This window comes from Corvus hawaiiensis, chromosome 14 (genome assembly GCF_020740725.1).
Source record: "Corvus hawaiiensis isolate bCorHaw1 chromosome 14, bCorHaw1.pri.cur, whole genome shotgun sequence".
Lineage (NCBI taxonomy): Eukaryota > Metazoa > Chordata > Aves > Passeriformes > Corvidae > Corvus > Corvus hawaiiensis.
In genome coordinates this window covers 19,139,798-19,164,180 of record NC_063226.1, presented here as the reverse complement: position 1 = coordinate 19,164,180, position 24,383 = coordinate 19,139,798, and the positions used below count along the sequence as shown (strand labels likewise).

Sequence of the window (24,383 nt, the reverse complement as noted above, 5' to 3'; positions counted from 1 at the left end):
GGGGCCCGCCCGCGCCGCCGCTCCCGCCATGGCGCTCGAGCGGCCCCCGCGCTTCCGGAGCGGCGCGCATGCGCACACGGGCGGCGCCGGCGGCGCGCAAACTCCGCCGTGGCCAATTCCAAGCGAAAACGCCCATTTCTGCCCAAACAGCCGCTCAAAACGTGACGCAAAGGAAGAGGAAAGGACAGCAAGGCTTTTTCTTTCTGACAGCAGGACAAAACGTGAAACACCGGTCAAATCAGTCAAACTGGCAAACCAAAGCTTTATTTTTTTTTTTTTTTTTTAAAGTCTTTGCTACAGTACCTAGGACTGCATCCCTATACATAATTAACAATCATTCCTGAAAGGTCTGTATTTGGCACCAGTTTGTGTTTACCTCAAACACTTGTGGGGAGGATTAATTTCAAATCAAATTTGGTTTTTCAACAGAATAGGAGCTGCCATCATGAAGCCAATTAGCTGAGTTATTGGAGAAGCTTAAAAAACAAAACAAAACAAAAAAAACCCAGAAGTCCTTATCTTAACCAACACATTACAGAGAGCTCCAAAACAGAGGTCAAACATTAAAAGGCTGATATAGGCTCAAGTGGTTTATAAAACCTATAAAAAAAGACTACACCAGCACATATGCCCCTTCAGTCCACGCAGTTTAGAAATTAACACAGGGAGCAACTCGCTAGCTGGAAATCTTGTCATGGGAGAACCACATATATACCAACAGGAGTACCCAAAATCAAATGTTAAAACGCTCCAATTCCCAATCCACATAAAAGGAGAGAGGTTTGTAGGAAGATTAAATCAATTCATGATATCATAAATTGGTTGGGCAGTTCAAACTTTCCCCAGCAACCACTTTGTCACTCACACACACAGGCTCACATGTACACGGCTCAATCCCATTCAAATTCCTCATGGAATAAAAGGATCCCAGGCTCTATTGAGTCTTTCCCTATCATGCAAGAAATAGGTCTGGCTGTGCTTTAATCACCATCATGTATTACTTCAGCCACAGAGTACCAGGCAGATTAAGTAGAAATGCACAGTTTTTAGCTCATCATCTCTGCACAAGTGTTGGAGAGGTTCAGTTCCTGGAGAGTTCCTGGTGGGCACACCCAGTCTCTCTTCATGCAGACTCGCTGGCCTCCACTGGTTTGATCATGTGGTCCGGTTTGTTGCCCGCAGCATAGTGATCCCACATCTGGAGGTACAGCCGCTCCAGGTCCATCGTGTACTGCTTCGTGTTGAACAAAGGGCTGGATATTCTCTGCTTCCAGACTTTGCCACGGATTTTTTTCAGGCTACAAAAGAGAGTTAAAGCAGTCATGAGACACTCCAAACACTACATAATACTGTTTACCTTTGAAACCTGCTGTTTTCAGCTAACCCAGAACTGCCTGTACAACTGTTTCAAAAACACCTGCCCCCCACCTCCACCAAATTCCTGTTCTATCTCATCATTTCTGATACAGACCGGTATGACCACTTCAATTCAGAAGAGCTGCAACATTAACTTGCTGCATTATCTGTAGTGCAGTAACACTTCACAGCATGATTTTAACTTGAAGTGACAAACTGCTTAATCTTCACTTTAAAAAAGAACAAAATGGGAACTATATTGCACTTCTGCACATAAGCAGTTTCTTCAGAATTTTCATTCAATTGGGAGTGCTGCTAAGTTACCATAAAAGCAGAAGCTGAATTAACTGCAACACAAGACACCTCTAGAAGAGGACTGTCCAGCTATTTTAAATATAAACTATCTGCAGGATTAAAACTACTGATGTCTCAGCACTGTGCCCAAATAGAGTACTCTACATTCTTGATGTTCCCACATCACAGAGTCCCAAGTCTGCTTACTATTCCAGGTCAGTTCCCAGTTTCACAGCAATATCCTCATACTCCTGTCTGCTTTTTGCAATCAGCTCAAGACAACCCAGGCAAGTGAGCTGTGAGGCAGCAACTCGTGAGGCAAGAGTCTCGCCTGAAGAAAAGAAAATAAAAGGCAAATCAAAACCAACAAAAACAACCAGGAATGAGTTTATCAAGACACTTATCACACACTAGGAGTTACCTTCCTTCTGCCTCCACAAGGAGCAAAGTTTGATGTGTTTGCTGTTACTAAAAAATTACTAACATTCCAACGCATGTGTCCAGTGTAGGTTCCCTGCTGCATTACCTGGCATAGTGACCATTGGCGTTCCAGCCCAGAGCACGTCCATGCCAGTTGTGTGCCCATTGCAAAGGGGAGTGTCCAGACAAACATCAGCCAACTGCCCTCTCCTCACATGCTCTTCTTTGGGGGCAACAGGTGAAAAGATGATTCGGTTTTGGGCAAGACCCAAGTTCTGTGCGTACTGCTGGATATTGGGCTCTCCTACAGCTGGGAAACGTAGCAGCCAGAGCACACTGTTGGGAACTCTTTTTAGGATCTGTAACAAAAATAAAGAGCAAATACAGAAAGTCCAGAGAGGAACATTTATTTTTCTGAAGAAGAAATTGCACATACTAAGTGGAAGCCATCATCATTCAGTACTTTGAGGTATAGAGCAGAAATTCAACAGATCATCATTATGAATGAGATCACCAGGATTGTATTTCTAACCCACTGAAAGAGACAGCAACTCTGAGCAACACTTCACAGAGCAGTTCTTAAGAGAGTAAGTCTTGAAATTAATGGTCTCATTTGTTTATAGGTCCATACTATGGAATATAAAAAATTACCCCCAAGTAGTTCTCAGCAATACACCGTAAGCTGGAACCTGATACAGATGTATCAATCTATCAACTGCCAAGGCCAATTGTAACTCAATTGCAGAGACTAAGGAAAGCCAGAATTATTTCACAATGGAGAACCAGCGTACTTAGGCTGTCCAAAACACAAATTTTCACTGGCTAGATGCACAGGTATCATCTGAAACACATCTAAAACACTCTATATTCTGCTAACACTAAGCCCTGCACATGAACACTGTAGGGATTCAAACGGCTCAATGTCAGCGTTTTCCACAGAGAAGTTAAAACTTAACTTGCATGAAGTTTTAGCTAACCTGAACAGCTATGCCTGAAGTCTGACCTTAGATTTCCTACTGGATACAGATACTCACATTAGCCCACATCTGCAAGGTGGAAGGATCAATCTTATACAGCTGGTTGAAGTTACAGTACACAACAGCATCCTCTGGTAAGCCGTACTGAGAACGGGTAGTAACAATTATAGTCCGTGGAACTTCTTCACCAGTTGCTGCTTTGTTGTTAATCTAAAGGGGGAAAAAAAAAAAGCTACTGAAACACTGAAACTGCAGGAAACAAGACTATGCCCTGTGGAAATGTCCTGAGACACATTTGTTAGCATAACAAATTACTGTAAGCATATCTTTGGTTTTATGATACAAAACAAAATTGTCTACTTACCCACCGCAAGAATTTAACTGGTATGTGTACACGCTTGTGGATGCCACAATGTTGCAACCACCAAGGCAAAAAACACTGGGCATTTTCATGCCCTTCCTATATCTCCCCGAAATTCCAAGTAACTGGAATAATTGGAAAGAAGAATCATATAAAGAGGCATTACACATGGAATCCTATCCTCCTTAAGGTCACTTAATTTCCTCGAGACCAAAAATAAAATTAAAACTGAAAGACAGAATAAAAAGGTATTTAGAAAGCAAAGATGGGGTTTGGCTTGTTTGGAATTTTGTGGTTTATTTTTGGGTGGGCTTTTTGTGTGTGCTTTTTTTTTAAGAGAGAAAGAATACAGTAAGCACAGAACAGATAATCAATAGATGCAGACTCAGATTTAACTGATAAGACTGTAAGGAACCAGTTGACAAGGAAAATAATGAAAATAATAAAAATTAGATTAGAAGAGTTAATTATGAACTTTAAAAAAAAAAGAATCTTAAAGCATTCACAAAGAATAAGAATATGCTAATAAAAAGCAGCAGAGGATGAAGTTGGGATAATCAAGATACCATGCAAGAGTCCTGAGGATTAGTAAAATGGAAGCAGGATTTTCAATTTTTTTTTTAATAATGACATGCAATAATGGCATCAAAACTAAACAGACAGAGCAACACAGCTACTTAGAGCCTTCTTCCTTATATATGTATATTTATATACATATGGGTTTAAAATTTAGACAGTGGCATTGCAGCCAGCCACTGATGACACACTTGATGTGAATGACAATGACTCGCTGTCACTGACTGTTAGAAGATGCACAACAGCTCTAAAGAAGTTGGTAAACATGCTACTTATTTAGGTCACCGAGACCTCAAAAAACACAATGCTCAGTTCTTGTTGACCTATGCCCAAAAGTAGCTGATCTCAGCACAAAGAAATGCTATATTAGCGTCACTGAACGACAGAAATCCTGTTTTAGAAGTGCACAGACAGATCTTAGGAGTGTTTCATCTCAGTGGTGGAGCGTTAAGACAAGAATTCTCTATGATTCTCAGATGACAACTTCAGAAAAAAACAGCCTTATGGGCCAAACTAAGAGAAACTATTACCAACTCAAAGAAAAGTCTCAGTTGTGAACAAAAGAACTCCAAAATAAAACAAGGTATGAGATTATGAAGAGAGCAGTGGCAATAAAAGATATCAAAATGCTGTAAAAGAGGTTCCTGAGGGACTGTAAACTGAGTAAAACTCACAAGATAATGAGTTATGCCAATGTCAGAATATGGCATTTCTGAAAGGGAAAAACTGTTCTGCAGTGGAAGAAGAGTTAAACACCACCAGTAACTGTCACTAAAATCCCATGAATTGTTAAGCCTTGAGAGGTGGTAATACAATGCATAATTCTGAAAGATGTAAGGAGATGAATAAATGTTGAAATACAGTGGAGTAACTTTGCCTCTATTCTATTACTCAGCAATTTTTTTTTCCAACAGAAAAACACAACTGACACTGAATAACAGGTCACAAATCTCAGTAGGCTGCAGGCAGTAAGGAAATCTTGCCTTCAAATTCAGAACAAACAAGTATCTTCTTTATGCAACAAGAATGAATTTCTTTGGACTTTAGATACCTCTAGATACAATTCCTCTATCTTTGGGGGGGGGGGGGAAGATCATCTTCCATTACATCTGTGGCTTACAATGAGCTTCCTTCAATATGACAACTAAAAGAATCAACATGACAGAAAACACATTTGCTTGGAGGCTCTTCTTCGTTATGTTAAAACATACATATATAACATAAAGCCCAAGAGAACAGTGTCCTGAAGTGCCTCACCTGAGTAGTTGCTAATCCATTACTGATGTTGAATCCATTGATAGTAATCTGAATTTGTCCACGATTAATCATCTCAATCACAGCCTCTGCAATGGTGTTCATAGGGATGACTGGCATGCTGAGGGCGGCATTGCCATCGGCATTGTCACAGCTGTCGGGACACTTCATCTGAGATAAATCACACAGGCATCAGAGGGAGTACTACCTTCAGTCCCCAGGACTGTACACAGACAAGAGCAGCTCTCACCTTAACAATCTTGACATCAGGAAGGCTGTCAAGGAATGCCTTCAAGTCAATGCCATTCAAAACAATCCTGTTATCATAAATATGACCATTGGACTTGAAATCAATGACTGCTTTTTTCTGTAAAAAAAAAAGATTTCAAGAAGTTACAAGATCACTTACCAATACTATACTAAGTGCCATTTCATAAAGACACCTATGGAAAACACCTACTTTTCTTGCCCCCTCTTCCAACATACCTTCAGATGGGGGAACATGTTGGCGTGGTCTCCGATAAAGAAAGTGTTTGGCATGTAAGCTAATTTCTCTGAATACTGCTCAGCCACCTCAACTGGGGAAGTTTCTTTATCTGTGATGATATAATCCATGAATAATGCCCCACTGGTTCCAGGATACCCTAGCCACATTGCCTAAAAAACAAGAAAGCAAGGTTTTGCCACATACAGGTTCAAGTTCCCTCTTCTGCTTTACCAGCTGAAGATCGACCCCTAACTCCAAACTTTCACTACCAAGACAGTGAACAGCTCAAAGATATTCTAAAATTGATGTCTCAAGCAAATTTCCCCCACTATGTGCAGCTTTAAGCCAGAACACTAACCAGTGATTACAGCTTCTCTGACCTGAGACAACTCCTGTAGTCTAGACTGACTCTAATTATGGTTCCTCTCATTCTCTTTCCATAGGCATTTTAGAAAATCTTTAGTCAAAAAATCCCCCCAAAAAACTCTGACATTGATTCTGGCTTACTAAGAGCCTTCTGACTTGGTTACCTGAATAGGTGCTGGTCTCAGGGCAAACAATTCATTTCGGGCTCCCTTGGTGTAGCCATTCATATTAATGAGAATGTGAATCCCGTCCTGATGGATGCGGTCTGCTGCTTTTCCATTACATGGTATCTAAGAATAAATAAATACATGAATACAAGTTCTTTGTGTTTTCAGTCCTCCAGTAATAAATGTGGTTAGTCATCAGTGTAACAATGGATAGATGCCAACTGCATAATTTAATTTAAGTGAAACTTAAATCTTGTTATGCCTGGTTTTATAGAAGTCTAAGTCCTCAATGCAGCACTTAACTTCAGTAGCAGTAAAACAAAAGCTAAAGGCTAGAAACTGAGGTTATACAAACCAGAACAGCCTCCCCCACACCCACTCCTCTAAGGCTAATTAGTAATCAAAGCTCACATGGGTCAAGTGGCACATTCACAAACTAAGGTAGTACAGAAAATCAAACAGAAGATCAAGAATAAGACAATTAACTACTCCTAAGGATTTTGTCTTGACTTCTGTGTATACTGAAATCCTGGTCAGTTTTCACACTGAACCTAAAGCAAGCCTAAATGTTGCAGTTGTGACATCTTGATTTCTCCATGACATTTAATTATGACTTATCTTGAGATCTAATGTGAGAGTTAATAAATAATGATAATGTTACTTTTTAGTAAGCAGAGATCACAAGATAACCACCACATCCCAGGTAAGGCCTAACATCAATACATCTACAAATTTCAAAATTCTCAAGACTAACATCAACCTAATTCAAGAAATGATTTTAAGTAAGAATCTCAAACTACAGGCTCATCTCCTCCTTCTTCATTTAGAAAAATCTAGGTTTGCTAAAAGGTCAAAGCATAAAACAAGCTCACCTGAGATAAGTCAATGAAATGATTTGCTTCAGCCATCACTTTTACACGGAAGTTTGTCCCATCATCAGGACTCAGGGCATAACAGAATACCTAGAATATGAGGCACCAAAAACTGAGTATCTATGACAACTTCCCCATAAAATAACTGTGCAATATTGCAATTTTTAATTACATCTAGTTTCACACAAACCATATTAATTTATGTGGCATTTACCAGTTGAGAAAGAAGCAAAAAAAAAAGGCACTGGGCCATTTTTTGACACATTTGAACCAGGCCTATTTCTGGTGCCAGAGTATGGCACTGCATACTGCAGAGACATATATCCAACGTTCTCATGAGTGCAAGGCAAAGTAATTTAACAGAAGATTTGCATAAGAATTAAATTCTCTAAGAATGCCTTCTACAAGTCACCTTTGACTTTGTAATTAGTGAGAATCATAACTATCAATCAGGCTGAACAGACAAGCTAAGCCTCAGGGAAGCTTTTTAACAGTGACTAGTTCTCCTGATGCCTTTTCCTGGTCTTAAAATCAAGAGTCATACACGGTTAGAAGGAGAAAAGGATTTTACCTTGGTATTTATTTTAAGGACCCTTAGGTGCACACGTCCAGGTCATATGCATCACAATGCACACCCCACAAAAGATCTGGTATAACATTACAGGTCTTACTAATTAGCAGATCTATCAAAGATTCCCCAGTGAGAGGCTCGAGTGAGCTCCCCTCCCCAAGGAACCTTCCCCTGGATGGTTCTATCTTAGTTTACAGAATGTGTTCTGGAGAGGACCTTGGGGTCTGGGGCACACTGATCCCTAGCTACGAAGCTTCTAAAATGTTTACGTCTCTCAGCTTGACAAACAAGTCCAAGAATGTAGGCAAAAAGCACTAAGAATGCAGAAGCTGTAAAAAAGGTATAACAAGGGTATAAAAGAAAAGGCAAAAAATCTTCATGGCATCACTCCCAGTCAGGAAACTGAAAGTGTATCTGAAAACAACACTTCATCCTGGGAAAGTAGGATGACTCGGACTGAAGAACTCTTCAACCCATAAAAAAACAAACCCAAGAAGCAAAGATTTGCTCTTTCCTTGTTTAATTGCTTGCACCAAGAAGTGCCACTTACAGCCTTATTTAAAGCTTTAAGTATGCCATTTATATTTTTACCTCAAATTTGTCTGGGTTATGCATGCCTGGAATTGACTGCATTAGGTGTGAGGTTGGATGGTTTCCAAAGTCAGAGCTCACATAGCCAATACGAAGTCGACCTTCACTGGCCTTCAGATCCTTGGGGTGCTCATATGGTGGCTTGTGAAGAACATTAATCTGCCAAGAAAACACATAAGTGTTTACAAACTCAGGAACTAAAATATAAACAAAAGGGACAAAAACCTCCTAGGAGTTTGCGAAATTAACCTTATCCCACATTCAAGCAAGCAGTCATGGACATATGTTATTCCAAACCTGCATTCTACGTATTCCACTGCAGCCAAGTGCAGTGCCCACACACTGTGTCACAAGATGTGATGTCTCTGCTCTCAAATACAGACATCACTACTGCATTTCTGTTTTTCTAACAGTTTTAATATCCCACCCCTGATCATTAAATATACTGACACCATTAGTTAACCAGACCCTGCCACCAGCTGACAGCACATTTTCACTTATAACTGGCAACCTGCACAAGTAGTCTGTCTCAAAACTCACGAAGCACTAACAACTGTGAACATTACATCCTATCTCTTTATATGTCAGTGACTCAGAAAGCCTACAAAGGCTAATACTGAGAATCTGAGTATTTGATTCTGAGCAGACACAGGCAAAGCCCCAAAGAACTTCAATCACAACTGGCCTGTATAGAACTTCCTACCTTGTCCAAACAGAGATTTCCATGTCTCTCAGCAATTGCCTTCCTAAAACTGTGAGAAAGGGGATACAGCATGCTATGATGTGGGTGTACAGAAGGCAGTCTGTTTTTCTCCAGCTGATCAGCTACAATGCTAACCAGCTTCTTCATTCTTTCATCATAGTCTGTCCAGTCACAGACAATCTAAAAAAAAAGGAAAAACAAAGATTAAGACAACAGCTTCCTTCAACCTGTATCAGTTATTTCACAGGTTGAGATTAATGTTTCTTCCAAAAATGGAAGTGAGAACTTCTGTAATTACTGTTGACAACTGTATAATCTTATCTTCTCATTTAAATCTAACTCTTTACATTTAAATTAGTAATCTGCTACATAGGAATCCTGAGAATTACAATCAAAGCCTCATCTTCCTCACCTGCAAACAGTGGGCCAAGTTACAATAGGCATCTGGGAAATCAGGTTTCAGTTTCAGAGCAGTACGGTAGGAGGCAATAGCTTCTGGTATATTCCCTGAATCCTGTGAAGACACAGAAATGAGTCAGCAGGTAAAAATATCCTCAGGGTAACTACTCACAGTGCCCCACCACACTCTTATAAGAGTGAATCATTTGCATGTGCTACCTTGTGAATCGAGGCCAGATTGCTGTGGGCATCAGCAAAGGCTGGGTTTATCTGAATGGCACGGGTGTAGCACTGCAGAGCTCCTTGAACATCCTGCATCTCCTTCAAAGTGTTTCCCATATTAGAATAAGCATCTGCAAATGTGGGGCTGATTCTGAAAAATAAAGATAATATGTAATGAACAAGAAAAGCTCCTCCTCCAACGAGAAGACACACTCAAATCCAGACTTTTCCACTTGAGCAACTATGCAAATGAAAACACATGACTAAATCACCTTCTGTACAAATCTAGGCACCTTCCTGTTAGGAAAGGCTGGGACCCTTACAGAGAGTATCCATTTACCTAATAGCCTCTTTGTAATGCATCAGAGCTTCCTGTAACTTTCCCTGCTGTTGCAGAACACTTGCTAAGTTTGAATGCGCTGCAGCAAACTCTGGAAACACCTGGAAGAAAAAGAAACTGACTCTGTCTCAAATGTCACAAGCAGACCACAGCACAAATACTTATGCATTTATTACTGTATTTTCTTACTTTTTTTTATAGAGAGGAGGAAAAAACCTAGGTCCTATTAGAAATTCCCAACCCGAACCACCCACCTCTCCCTCCCATTCTACTGTACCTCAAGAGCCTTCCGGTAAAGACGGACAGCTTCCTCAATATTGCCCTGCTCCCGCTTGATGTTTGCCAGATTGTTGAGAGAATCTGCATGAGTGGGACAAAGTCGAAGGGCTGTGTTGTAGCATTCTTCTGCTTCTACCACCTTGAAAAAAAGGGACACTGTTAATATAGTAATATTTATTGTAAAAGCACTGTTTAGGAGAAGTCATTATACAATCACTTTTAAAAGGTTCGAGATGGAGATTTCCTGAATTATTCTCCCTTTTAAGTAAGTGAGGTTAACATCCATCTTAACAAAAGTGGCGACTGCTGGTGTCTATTAAAAAAGCATTCAGTGTAATTCTAAGAAGGAAAGAAGTGCTCCTTACACTGCCTTTCTCCTTCAAGGCATTGGCCAAGTTGCAGTAGGCATCAGGGAAGTGGGGCTGGAGCTCAATGGCCCTCCTGTAGGTGTCTATAGCCAGGTCTATCAGGCCCTGCTCATAGTACACACAGGCAAGGTTGCCGTGCACAACTGCGTGATTTGGGCTCAAACTCAAGGCTCGCAGATAAGCTGCCACAGCTCTGAAAAAAAACAAAGGAAAAAAAAAAAAGAGAAGGTAAACAATCATCCAGAGAGCAGGAATTACTTACCTTGCTTGGTACAGTGTTTAGTGAACAGTATTAGGTCTGCTGGAAAACAAGCAAAGCTTTCAGCTACTTTTTAAAAACACTCTTCATTATTAGGAAAAACACCTTTTTTTCCTTACTCCATTTTTTGCCAATTTATTATTCCATTTTAACAAGATAAACAGTATTATCTTATGTCTTTATTCTCTCCAGTAACCTATCACGATTTACTTAAGACTTCAATCATCACTTTGTTCAAAAGTGAAATCTTTAATTATGTGCTCCTATAGCACTATACAAACGGCTGATGTATTCAAATCCAGTTTCTAGGAAAATCATAACAATATACATAGTAAGTAATGTTTAAAAGGTGATTCAAGATCTGAAATTATGAAAAAACATGCCTCTGGTCCACTAATTCATGGTTAAATTAGATATCACTGAATCATTTAGACTGTGTGCAATGCAGGTAATTAACCTGTTCCTTGCAAGTTTTTATTAAATTTGGGGCCACAAACCACAGCTACCAGAAATTATAAACCAATTAACAGATGCAATATGGTACACTGCATATAAACAACACAGCCTGGATCTTTTCCCAGAAACAAAAGATTCACTTATCAGATTAGAGGTCTCAGAACACATTAGCTCAACAAGACAGCAGCACTATTGCAACCCAAGGCAATAACATGACGGGGACATGTCACAAATACAGACTATTCAATCAAATGTTTAGCTGAATTCCAGCATTTTAGTTTGTCTCACACAGAAGGAAAATTTTAGAAGAGACACACTTGCAGATTATGTTCTGAATCACATAATGAAAACAGAGAATTCATGTATTCAGGCCTTGCTCGTGCATCTTATTTTCACCCTCCCCAGCCTTAATTTCAAATCTATTTTCATCAGAAACTCTCATTTTTGACAGTGCATTGTACAAGAAAGCAATATGAAAGAATACATTTCACTGTAATTTTTTATTTTTATTTAAACAGACCAGTAGCCTGGTCTGTCTGCACTTCAAAGCCACTTGCTTGCTCACCTTACAGCTGAAGTCTTTGCTACCCCTGTCCATAGACTTTACAGAAGGAACATAATCTGTACCTTGATACACCTGACGAGCCACAGAGACCAACAGTATCGATCTGCTTACCTGTCAAATATCCTTGCCTCCTTCAGAACATTTCCCAGATTGATGTAAGCATCCAAAAAATTTGGGTCAAGTGTTACAGCCTGAAAATATTTTTGAAGTAAAAGTTTTGAGCATTTAACACAAAAACATTATCTATGAAACTGAGTTGATGCTTTTTTGAAATTTGATAACTATAATCTGTAAGCTTTTAAGACTTTATCAGTAACCTAGTAATGAAGGAAAACTTATATAAACCAATCACAGAGCAAAATTATTTATCTGTAGAAATGACAGCACGTACTACCTTCAAATTTATTTGTCTGCTTACCTATTCAGTTGCAACTACTGCAGAATGAAGTGCTAAGCATTTATTTCACATTAGGCTGATCATACTTCACACTCCTGTCTACTGATGCTATGTTGTCTTTAGCTCGTTTTTAAGAGGAGAAACCCTAAAAAACCTTATCTGTATCCTTTATCTACTGCAAAGTGAGACAGAATTTTAAAACTTTACCAGTGCAGAAAAACAGAGACTGTGCACAAGAACAAGGAAAGAGCAAATACATCACATGTGCAGGGAAAATTCAGTAGCCATTTAACTAGAACGTCTTCACTTCCCTTCAAAACTAATAAAATGTAAAAAACCACTTAAGAAACTGATGAAGTTACAGAAGCTGCAGTACAAAGCTACATGTGAGTATCTGACAAGCCCCACAGTCTTACATTCTCATGGGAACTATTAATTCCAAATTAAAATACTTCATCTATCACGAACTAGACACAGATCCCCCCCCCAAAAAAAATCTTGAGCAGCTAGACTTTTTTCTGTAGATTTAAAGCTATGAATTTCAGAAAGAAACTATTGCCACATCTTAAATCCAACTTTAGAAATGAGTACAAAATTAATTACGGTGCCAGTTAGATACTAATTGGAAGGAATCAGACAACTAGTTAATGACACTAATCTAGAGAAGTCTGTACAGTGGTGAAAAATAACCCTGGAGAAGAGGAATTAATGTGTCACCTAAAACTGTTCTTCTCAGATACTCAAAGGACAGTAATACCTGAAACAAAAGTCACAATGAAAAATGATTTTAAGGACCAAGTTGATTCTCTCACACATAAAACATGCAAAACATTATCATCTAATCAGATTTTTAAAAAATTTAGTCCAAAAAAGGGCTGAAAAAATTTAATTAATTTTTTCATATTTGACATGTGTCAAGTCCTAAGGCAGTTCTAAGTGTCTGTCTGTAGCAGCATACAGGCAGTTTGAAACACCAGCAAGTTTAAAAAAACAATTAACATGAGCTGTTAACTAAGAGGATCATACGAAGTTCTCCACTATCAAAATATTTCTATCACCTGCAAGCACACAACTGCATGTACATACAAATCTAGCAGTGAAGCTGACTCCCTTAGGTAGTTACCTTTTCAAAGTGATGAATTGCAAGCCAAATTTCTCCTTGGGCATTGAAAACACAGCCAAGATTACTCCAAGCCACTGCAAAGTTTGGTTGAGTCTCAATTGCTTTTAAGTAACAGGCCTTGGAATAGTTAAAGAAGAGAGATACAAGGGAAGGGGAATATTTGTAAAAAGAAAAAAATGAGAAAAAATAATTGTTAGTATGCCTTCTCTAACCAGCCAAAAGTGACCCTGCAGTATAGGCTAGCTTGCGCCAAAACTAATGCGCTGCAAACTGTTGTTGATCCTGCGCCAGCGCAAACCAAAACCCAGGTGCAAGCCCACCATTTTTCAGTTATGCTGGTAACAGTTTAACATTCCTTCAGACACCAAATCACCACAGAAATCATCTTAGAAACAATTCAAGTAGTTTACCAGAAACATATGCCGCCTCCAAGTGCGTAAAAATCAAAAAATTACCGTGCAAAAACAACTTCGCTCTGAAACAAAATTTTCCAATATTCTAAATCAGATAGAAATTACTTTAAAAAAAAAAAAAACCCCGAACCAAAAAAGCTACAGAAAAAGATGAAGCCATTCCTCAGTTTTAAGTGTGCTTGGCAAATGAGATGACACACCCCATCTGTATCTTGTTTGCTGGTTTCTTCAAATACAATTCAACCTCTCCTGCAGCTTCAAAACCTCAAATGACAGGATTGCATGAAGGTTTAGGTCCCTGTAATGCAAGCGCAAGAAATCGCTGCGCATCCTACCCAGCACGGCGCCACGCTATCGCTGCGAACTGCTTGGCTCTAGTGATTGCCCCAAGGTGCAGTGAACGGCCAACCAGAATCATTAATCTACCAGACAGGCCCACACAAAACTCGCATGTTAAATTTGATGTCTGGACTCTGTAAATGCATTACAACCCAATTTTATCCAAAAGGCTGCAGCCTGGAGCTCGGGCAGTCGCCCGATCAGAGATTAATCATCGAGTCAACCGTTCACGGGGGCTTTAATCGCACGCAATGCGCGTTACCGCTGCGCAGCCTTTGCGCTACTGCAGGATCACAGCGCATCATCAGAAGAGCAGAACGCTGCAATCCAAACAAAGAAGAAAAAAGGAAAAAAATGAACAACCAGAAGAGTTAGAAGCTTTTACTATTAACTATCTCCAATTATTTCTTTAAAAAATATTTTAATTTACTTTTACTTTATTTCTTTGAAAGAATTTGTGGCTAATAGTATAAAATATTCTTACATTACTTGCTTGTAATTAAATATTTTAAGCTGTTTCTGAAGCCACAAGACAGAAGATTCAGGCATGGAGGCAAATGGTTTTGCTGTGGCAGTTACAAACCCGTTACCATATTTCTCATCATGTGACTTTTCGGTGCGTTCCTTGCTGGAAGAGGAGGAGGAGGTGTGTGTCTGCCCTAGATCCAGGCCTCGAGCTCCCTTCAGCGAGGCACCTTACGCATGGAATAGGAGGTTTCACCCACCTGAAACCTTCTAAATACAATATCAGTGGTGAAAAACCAAAAACAAGAGAGAAAATAAAACAAGATCATTAGTAAGAGTTCAACAAAGCAATTGCATTTTTTTGGATATGTCTTAACACATGGGAATGAGGATAATCTGTCTGTAACAAGGGAGACATGCAGAAGGGAGAGGGTTAATCGGGCAATTGCATACAGCAGGGACTTTTTTTTTTTTTTTGGAAGAAAGGCTCTGAAATATCTACAAAGAAATTAAATTTTAGTTCAAACTGTAAGGAATCTGCTGGCTTGATCTTTCAAATGGACTGATAACCAAAGAAACACATTGCAATTTACTCAAGATGTTTTTCCTCGTTTATTAAGTTCTCACAAAACGGAATAACACTTTCAAACTAGGTGTCTCCAGAGCTCTGAAACAAAGAAGTCAGCAACCTAAGGCAGGCGCAGTGTCTTGGCCTATACCAGTCACACTAAAGCTGCAGTGAAGTGCAATTCATGTTAGCTGTCCGCTTGGTGGGCTGAGAACCAAGTGTCTCAAAGACTGTTTAACTCCGAATGCCGCTATACAATGTTTTCAACCTGGATCCGACCAAATCAATCAGGCTGCCCTAGGGTGGTACACACATCCAAGTTGTTATGAGAAATCAAACAATACTGAATTTTGAACCTGCAGTCCCCGTTACCCCATAAAGATGCCCACCCTCCCCAAATGGTGCTGCAGCCAAACAGACAGCTACGCTGTTCATACACTCCACTTCTGAGCATGCGCGTGGGGCTTGGAGCGACAGCCGTGGAGTCCAGAGTGGTTCTGATTTCTCCACACTCCTCACCCCTGCAGCGCGGACGCGTAAGGTGGCTTGTAACAAGACAATTTCTTTCTGCAATCCAAATTTTAACGTGCCAAGAATTTTAAACTCATCTTGGCTTTCGAATTCTCAGTTTAGGAAACGCAAGACTGCTAGAAGCCACCTTTCCACTACAGCAAGTTTTCTTTTGATCAGTTCATTTACCAAACAAACCAGCTTTGTCCTTCCGATTTCTTTATTTTGGGGGAGGGGAGAGGGAAGACATGATGAAAAGATATTGGGGGATGGGGGTGGGGGGGTGGTGTGTGTCGCATACTGCAGCTATTATTTACTAGCCTTTCTTCCACTATCAAGGGAAGGGAAAAGTTAAAAGAATAAAAATCTTTAAAAGCCAGTATTACAAGGTAACATTTGGATAAGTTTCTTCTCCACTTACAAGCCACAAAGGACTTTAGAAGAGCAGCCTTTTCAATAGCACCTGCATCGTACAGGGATCTCGAGCTAACCACAGGCTCTCTGCTTGGCACCAGCAGGCAAGCCTCAGATCTGAAGGATTGTTACTTATTTCCAGATGAAAGCATGATGGAGCCCCTGCCCAATACTTCAGAATGGTATCAGATAGTCTAGTTCAGCAGCAAGGCTCGGTAACTTTCCATTTCTTGACTTAAACCAACTTTTTAAACATGGACATGCCATATCTTGCCCTGCAACTACTCTGGGGTGTTTCAGTGCCTTCAGTTTTCAGAAGTTTCTCAGACTGTCTGTAGATCAACGCAGATTTGAAGACTTGGTGCAAAGTTCAAGTTTTCAAAACACTGACGTTTACATGTATTCTACCCAACACCTACCTTGGCTTCTTCCAAGCGACCCAGGGCTTTGAGCAGGTTCCCCAGGTCACTACGAACACAGTACAAGTCCTGAAAAAATCAAAATCACACCATCATCTTCAGGATCTCAAATGCTCCACAGGTCTTCACAGAGTACTTGCAAGGGAATAACCCAGTCCTCTAAAGCTTAGTTAAGATTCTTAGTAGATACATCACAAATATAAATTATTTTTCTTGACCTAGCATTACAGACAACAGATAATCTGACCAAATTTAGTACTGTAATGAACAACTGTAAAGAATTAAAAAGAAGTAATATTTCATACAACTCCTATTATACAGAAATAGAAAACTGAAAACAAACGCCCTCCAGCAGTTTAAGTCCTTTTGCCATGTGTAAGCATTTCAAGCCCCATTTTTTTTTCCCAAACCATTGCTCCAAACCTGTACTCTGAAGATACACTATTGCCATTATGGCTTTTAAATAGGTAAAGTGATTTTGCTGCCTGTATCCCTAAAGAAGTTTTTCTCCCCATTTTGCCCACTAATCCATCCATTTCCAACAGCTTTACCACACGTTCTTGTTCTTTAATTTGTCTGAAATGAAAGCACAGTCTGCAACTGCATTATCTAGCAGTAAAGACCACAGAGAATGGAGACATTTTGTCAACACTAATGAAAGGATTTACTAACCTAAACAAAACTCAACCCCTGTAAAAAATCCCACCATCTCACATTATTCTAACCAGTGCATCCACTAGTCACCCCAAGACACATATTAAGTTAGCCAAGTTCACACTGGCTGAAGAACACAGAGAAATAAGATTCTGGGCACTTGTTGGACTGGGTTTGCTTTTGCTTTTCCTATAGAAAAAGGATTTATGCACACAGGACTGATGCTGCACTTTAAGTATTTTTTATCAAAATGTTTGACCAAAGATGCAGGCAAATACCTTCATCATGCTGAGCAATACTACACAAATTTAATGAGCATGATGCAAAACAAACAGAGGACAGCAGTCTGATACAATGTTTACTAAGAAGTCAATATGACAAAAATCCAAACACCAGATCGATCAATCTTATAGGAGTCACTTATAGACAGTCAGTTTCAGCCTGTAAAACCTAAACTGATGCTTCTGTAAACCAGTCCACAGTGGAAATCTAACCCAGTCTACAGCAGAATTCTAACCAAGGCAACACTCAGCACCATGAAATTTCTAACTTCATGATAAAGTAATACCTGGTGATTTTTCAAGATCTCACATTCAAGTCTAAGCACTGATTCTCTCACTGTAATACTACGTTAAAGCACACAAAGCTAAATACGAGGCCATTCACTGAAGCTTCTGCCCTCAGAAAAAAAAAAAACCAAACAAACCCTTGCTGTTCTTTGATCTAAACAGTTAAGTATGTTACATATACAGAAAAGCAAACAACCAGCAGCCCTTACTGCAATATACAACTTTTTGTTACAGAAGCCTTTCAAAGATCCTTAAAAATAGTAATAACTACTTCATTAAGTTTATAGCATACAGGTTGAAAGGGTTATCTTTTATTCATTCTATGAAAGCTGCTACTTTTGTGTCCTGGGGCAGTAATTAAGAATGGACTTTTATAAAATAAAGCATTACTTACAGGGTTGTACTGAAGGGCAGACACATATGCCTGTACTGCTCCTTCCATATCACCTGCAGCTACGAGTGCAGCAGCCAAATTTATATATCCATCAATGAAATCTGGTTTGAGGCGCAGTGCATGTCTGTAATGTTCAATTGCTTCCTGCAGCTGTCCACGCTCCTTGTACACATTGCCTAGATTGGAATAGGCTTCGGCCAACAGTGGATTCTGTTTGATTGCCAAAGTGCTGAAGTGAGCAGACCTGGAGAGAACAGACAAGTTAGCAAATAAAAAAACACAGCCCAAAAACAACCAAACAAAAAAAACACTCACCCTCAACACCCAGTGTTTGCCTGTTTATCTAGTTACTCTAATGAACATTCATGCTTAAGTGAACCAGACATACAGCCAATAAATCTGGACTTACAGAGCTGTCTTTTATGTTTATGCTCCCACCTTAAACTCTGATCTCCCTCGTTCCCATTTTAGGTTGTACTGAAGAAAGACAGGTCTCATTTACAGTCAGAAGGGTTCAAGTTGCCTCACCAAACCTGAGCGCAACACACTTGGAAAAAACACTACAGGAATCCCTCTTCCAACATCTGTACGCTTTACGCAATGTTCCACTTGATATTCTTTTCAAGAAGCAGGACATGGCTTACATGTAAAATTCTGTTGTATCCTCACCCATTTTATTTTCTCCTATCTGAACTACTACAACTTCAATCAGAAGACTATATAAAACAGATCTCAGTCAAATGCTCTTACTTCCTTCACCAGCAAACATGAATTTACAGCTAGAAAAAGTGACGTTCAAAATGCTAGAGGCACAGAAAGCAAGATCAGGAACAGGCAAGCAGAAAGAACATAAAAACAACTTTCAGATCAGAAAACTCCTTTAACTAAACATGCTGCTGTGCAGGAAACAGTCTTGTAACTTTAAATAAAAAAAAAACAAAACCACCTTGGACTGTAGGTGGAATGAACATTACACATGTAAATCCTGCCAGTACACACCAATGTGCCTGATGCTCCAATGTTAATAGGTACAATATTAAAATAATAATTAGAATAATGGCAAGGCCTCCTGTTTGTTGTAAAGCTGATGAGTCCAATTTGTATTTCTCTTACCCCAGCAAAATCCCAGAGGGAAGAAACCTACCTGTCCAGTCGGCGACACTGGAAGTGAATGGACGACAGTAACAAAAGCACACCAGTGTTATCAGGCTCCTGTCTCCAGAGCTGCATGCAGTGTCTCTCTGCTGCTTCAAAGTCTCCTGCCTGATACTCACGATGAGCCAACTCCGCTAACCCTTGGAAGGAAAGCATACGTTTCGTTGGTTCTGGAGAATCACCAAAACATTTAAAGGGGGAAAACAAAAAGTTAGATGATGGGAACAAAACAAAACCAAACCAAAACAAAACAATGAAAACAAATGTACACAACTAATGGATGAAAATGTTTGAAATTATATGAAACACTACAGCAGGTGACAGTTGGGACTCTAAGATCTTATCTGTACCAGTCCTTGACTCCATCAGCTAATAGTAACAAAAATGCAGACTGTAACGACTGTGAATATTTGTAAGTCAGTCATTTTCCATTATTCTGAGACTCCTGTCATGATATATTTTGGTTCCTAACAGTGGAAGTGCTGCTAACAGAACAATGACTCTCCTCACCCTCCCCCACGACTGAAAATCCTACGCTTTGCTATGCTAAAAAAAAGTTCCAATAATTTAATAGGGAAATGAAGGACAGGAGACAAAGACTTCAAAGGACTTGAACAAAATAAAGTTTTGCTGTACAAGCAGTGAAAGCCCTTAAAAAAAAGGCAAAAAAAGCACAATGGGTAACATTCCTTGAATCCTGCATACTCCTACATTTTCTTTGAGGAGTCAAAATTCCTTCACAGAAAAAAAAAATGGTTTTGGAACAACAATATCTGATGAGAGACAAACACACACTTCAAAGATTATGCAACTGGCCTACAGGAGGAACCATTAAACACACAGGGTACAGGAAAGAAGTTACTGCTCCTGGAGGCTTAGCTGGAACAGGAGTGACAAAATGGTTTTAGTATTTAATACCCAACTGTGGAGAACGAAAAACTTAAATAAAACACCACCTGTTTTATATAAAACAACTGGAAGTAAGAAAAGTAAGTAAAATTTCTTACAAACTAATAAACAAGTGCAGCTTGGAAAAAACCTACAACCATTCATCCTGGAAAGAAGTGCTGGCCTTCAAATTATGCCTTTATACCAAAGACTCTTACTATTAAAAGGTTTGATTACCTCAAGTATCTCTCATCTTTCCTCCTGTACTCTGCAGTCCCTTAATTCCATTCATTAAGCACTTCCCACCTTATCCCACAGAGTTTTAAAATTCTGAATTTAAATGAAACAGATAAACCTTTCCTAACAGAAGAAACCACCTCAACAGCTGAGCCTACATTTTTGTACTGGGGTAGTACAAAAGTCCAGAGACTCTCATGCTTTTGTGAGAACTTTAAAGGTGATGAAAAAAAAAAATCATAAAGACATTAAGTACAGATTTACTACCTCGTGCTGATTTTACAAAATTGGGATTGAGGGAAGTTATTTAAATTGTTTTCAAATGTGGGTTTTTAGTACCAGTAGGTTTTAATATAAGACTACAAGTGCTCTAAGTACAGTAATTTTTCCAGACAGTACATTGTCTCTGTCAGTGCTATAAACTGTTTTACAGTAAACTGGAACTACCAAAGCCACTCATTTTCAGGTAATTACCAAATTAGTAGCCAAGTATCTTCATCCAGATTAGATTCCTGTTTTTCAAACCCTGACTATGGGCAAAATGGACTTCGGGATCTGGTTAAACCTACTGGCAAAGATAAAAAGGTACAACCTTTATTCAACATGAGAATGTTGAACTGTGGCTGAAAACCACACCGTTTATAAATGGTGCTGATGGTAATACTGGAGCACCAGCAGACTGCTCCTCACTTGGCCCTTCTGTTAACAGGGTTTGCCCTTCTGGTGGTCAGCACATTTTCAAGTTCCGCTGATGGCACAAACAGAGAAACCAGACAGAGGAAGAGCATGTCTCATGAAGTGGATTTCCTCTGCAAACGCATTTCAACTGTTTTAGTAAATTTCAAAGCTAAAAAAACCAAAAAAGCACACTGAAACAAAACAACCCAAAAGTTTACACTTCAATACTTGTGACTGCTGGGAAGTAGGCTTTCAGCCAGGATCTAAATGCTACATTTTGCCTATTTAAAGCAAGAAGTCAAACTGAAGTTACAAATTCCAGGGCAAGAGAGCAGGCGGTGCAGATTTCACACCTGGGAATGAGAACTACTACCAAAAGCAACAAAAGAAGAAACACTGACATTTTCTTTCATTTATCAAGTGGCTCTGTTTACAAAACAACCCACCCTTTGTCCCCAGAGATAAGGCAAACTCAGTATAAAATTGCCAGTCATCTACCTCCAAGCATTTATTTTATAAATGATTCTGATAAAGCTCACTGAAAAGCAGGAAGTGGACAGGCACATCACAAAGTTCAGAACGAGCGAAACTTCTAATACAAAGTTGGCTGGAAGTTATGCAGTGCAAAATATCCGTAAGATAGCCCATGGATGGATGCTCACTAAATCAGTGTGTAAAGAAAATAATTGCAGTGAGGACTCACAGCCAGGAAAATCCCGTATCCAGTCTTGCATAAATGAATTTCTGTACCTAGGCTAACTTGTGCTGCACGCTTTGATTATGACCTTGGAAAAAGTCTAGTACGTGCTGTGACAATGACCTTCCCTGAGGCTTCTAGACAATACAAGCAAAACAAAAAGCTGCACAGAACCATCAGAAACGTGCCCAAGGCCATTTCCCTCCCCCACTCGCCCAATACCATCCTAAACACTTGCAATACACTCACGCTCAACCCTGCGTTCAGATCAGTCTAGGTCCAGACAGGAGCAGTGGTTACCTCCAGCTGGGAGGTGCTGGATGAGCACAGGACTCTCTCCCAGCGTGCACGTGGCTCTTTTTACCTCCAGGGATCCAAGGGGATGCTGCAGCCTCGCTGACCAGACACAGTTCTAGCTGAGAAGGTACGAAACACCGTACTGCAGCATCACTACAGTTTCTCTTTAGATCCCTATCTCTGCACTGCTATCCCATCTTTCTCCAAAAGTCCTCTTTTTCCTTCTATTTTTCCCAGACATCGTTTCAGCTCTTCCTGCCCCTCTGGTTATAGAAACCCCCAAAATCTGGGGGATAAAGCTGCGTTGTCCTTTCATCCTTTCAGTTAGCATAACACTTTTTTTTTTTTACTCTACAAAAAGTCAGATTTCTCCTCCATTCCTCAAGTCCTGGACCTGCAAACTAGATTTAGGGCAGGATCTTCCGTGATGCAACACGCTATCAGACTGTTCAGAAAAGCGTTTTAGTGCTCGGCTGTGCCACACAATCGGTTTGGGTTGGAAGGGACCTTAAAGACAATCTCGTTCCAATTCCACGGCCATGGGAAGGGACACCTTCCATTCGACCGGACTGCTGAAAAAAAAGTCCTAAGTGCAGCGAGCGATTCCGGGCAAACCAACACATATTTGGGGTCAGGCTTTTACCCTACTTCGCCCTCTAACGCAGTCACCTGATAGTCTGATAAATATAGCAGCGAGCCCGCCGCACTCACACCTTCCTGCGCCTCCCCGGTAGCGGCCCGGGGGCTGCCCACGGGCAGCGCCCACCGGAGCGCACCCAGGGCCGCGCTCGGGCCCGGGGCGCACAGACCCCACAAAGGCGGCGGGGGCACCCCCGCCCTGCTCCTTCTGGAAACTTCCGCCGGGCGCGGGCCCGGAGAGCGGGGAGCAGCCCCGGGGGCGAGGGCTCGGCCCGGCCCCCACTGTCCCCGGCCAGCCCGTCCCCGGGGGCGCCGCAGCGCACGGTACCTGTGCTGTCCGCCACGTTCCCCACGGAGGTCGCCATCGGGACAGGAGCCGGGGAGTCTGTGGCGGCGACAGCAGAAGATGCGCTCGGGCCGGGCCGGGCCGAGCTGCCCGCGATCGCGGCGCGCTGAAGCGGCGCTCCCGAAATGGCGGCGGCGGCGGCAGTACCGAATGGCCGCGGCCGGAACTATCCCCGCGGAAAAGAGTCCGGGCGGCGCCAGGCAGCGCTGTCGCACGGCGGGCGGAGGGACCCGCTGGAATCGTCGTACTACAGCTCCAAGGTTATCCTTCCGCGCGCAGCGCTGCGCCAAAGGCGGCGGGACTGCGCATGCGCCGCCACCTCCCGCTACTCCCGCACGTGGCCCCGCGGAAGCGGCGCTCACCGGGAGAGCGGAGCTCAAACACCGGGACATCGGGGCTCAAACACCGGGACATCGGCGCTCAAACACCGGGACATCGGCGCTCACCGGCACAGCGGAGCTCAAACACCGGGACATCGGCGCTCACCGGGAGAGCGGAGCTCAAACACCGGGACATCGGGGCTCAAACACCGGGACATCGGCGCTCAAACACCGGGACATCGGCGCTCACCGGGAGAGCGGAGCTCAAACACCGGGACATCGGAGCTCAAACACCGGGACATCGGCGCTCACCGGGAGAGCGGAGCTCAAACACCGGGACATCGGGGCTCAAACACTGGGACATCGGAGCTCAAACACCGGCACAGCGGAGCTCACCGGGAGAGCGGAGCTCAAACACCGGGAGAGCGGAGCTCAAACACCGGGAGAGCGGAGCTCAAACACCGGGAAAGCGGAGCTCAAACACCGGGAAAGCGGAGCTCAAACACCGGGACATCGGAGCTCAAACACTGGGACAGCAGAGCTCACCGGGAGAGCGGAGCTCAAACACCGGCACATCGGGGCTCACCGGGAGAGCGGAGCTCAAACACCGGGAGAGCGGAGCTCAAACACCGGCACAGCAGAGCTCAGTCACAGGGCACCTGCGCCCTCCGGGCACCAGCGCTCACCGTGTACCTGCACTCATTCACCGGGCTCCGGCCGCACCGGTGTACAGAGAAACAGCAGCACAGGCGTCTGTATCCCCATTCCTGCTCTATTTCCATGAGCTCCGTCAGCCACACGCCAGGACTCCATACGGAACCCCGGGGTCTGCACAAAGCTGCCCCGGGGCACTGAAAATTAGCAGGCTCCGGTGAATCGTGCACCTTCCTAAAGGCTCATATTACCAAATTCTGGTTTCTGGAAGTAATTGCAACTCAAAGAAAAAGGAGGGCAGCTGTTTCTGAAGTATTGGTAATA

At 41.6% G+C, this 24,383-nt stretch overlaps 1 protein-coding gene across 3 annotated transcripts; it reads right to left on the bottom strand.

The window, feature by feature from the left end:
• Window positions 1–236: 236 nt before the first annotated feature.
• On the bottom strand, window positions 237–23,240 carry OGT (O-linked N-acetylglucosamine (GlcNAc) transferase). Of its 3 annotated transcripts, none has more exons than XM_048318911.1 (22): window positions 23,068–23,235; window positions 19,293–19,473; window positions 18,149–18,392; window positions 16,532–16,600; window positions 13,404–13,520; window positions 11,995–12,074; window positions 10,601–10,796; window positions 10,234–10,374; window positions 9,957–10,057; window positions 9,614–9,767; window positions 9,408–9,509; window positions 8,996–9,175; window positions 8,293–8,451; window positions 7,131–7,220; window positions 6,256–6,381; window positions 5,725–5,895; window positions 5,489–5,605; window positions 5,242–5,409; window positions 3,105–3,257; window positions 2,177–2,429; window positions 1,858–1,981; window positions 237–1,298 (listed from the first exon to the last, which is right to left on the bottom strand). In XM_048318911.1, exons 1-22 carry the CDS (start codon window positions 23,102–23,104, stop codon window positions 1,124–1,126), a joined length of 3,138 nt encoding a protein of 1,045 aa, XP_048174868.1. In that variant the 5' UTR covers window positions 23,105–23,235; the 3' UTR covers window positions 237–1,123. The 3 variants fall into 3 exon arrangements, 2 of the variants coding, with proteins under 2 accessions (XP_048174868.1, XP_048174869.1); XM_048318912.1 differs by having other exon boundaries at window positions 19,293–19,443; XR_007206788.1 differs by lacking the exons at window positions 237–1,298; window positions 1,858–1,981 and adding an exon at window positions 3,412–3,533 and having other exon boundaries at window positions 2,298–2,429; window positions 23,068–23,240.
• Between the last annotated feature and the right edge of the window lie 1,143 nt (window positions 23,241–24,383).

What these genes read in the sequence shown, in the direction of transcription:
- OGT (XM_048318911.1), bottom strand. Translation starts at nt 23,104, where the DNA reads ATGGCGACCTCCGTGGGGAACGTGGCGGACAGCACAG. An exon ending in CAATTCATCACTTTGAAAAG is followed by an intron (nt 12,075 to 13,403) that starts GTAACTACCTAA and finishes AAATATTTTCAG; the next exon opens with GCTGTAACACTTGACCCAAA. An exon ending in GAAATCTCTGTTTGGACAAG is followed by an intron (nt 8,452 to 8,995) that starts GTAGGAAGTTCT and finishes TTTTCTTGGCAG; the next exon opens with ATTAATGTTCTTCACAAGCC.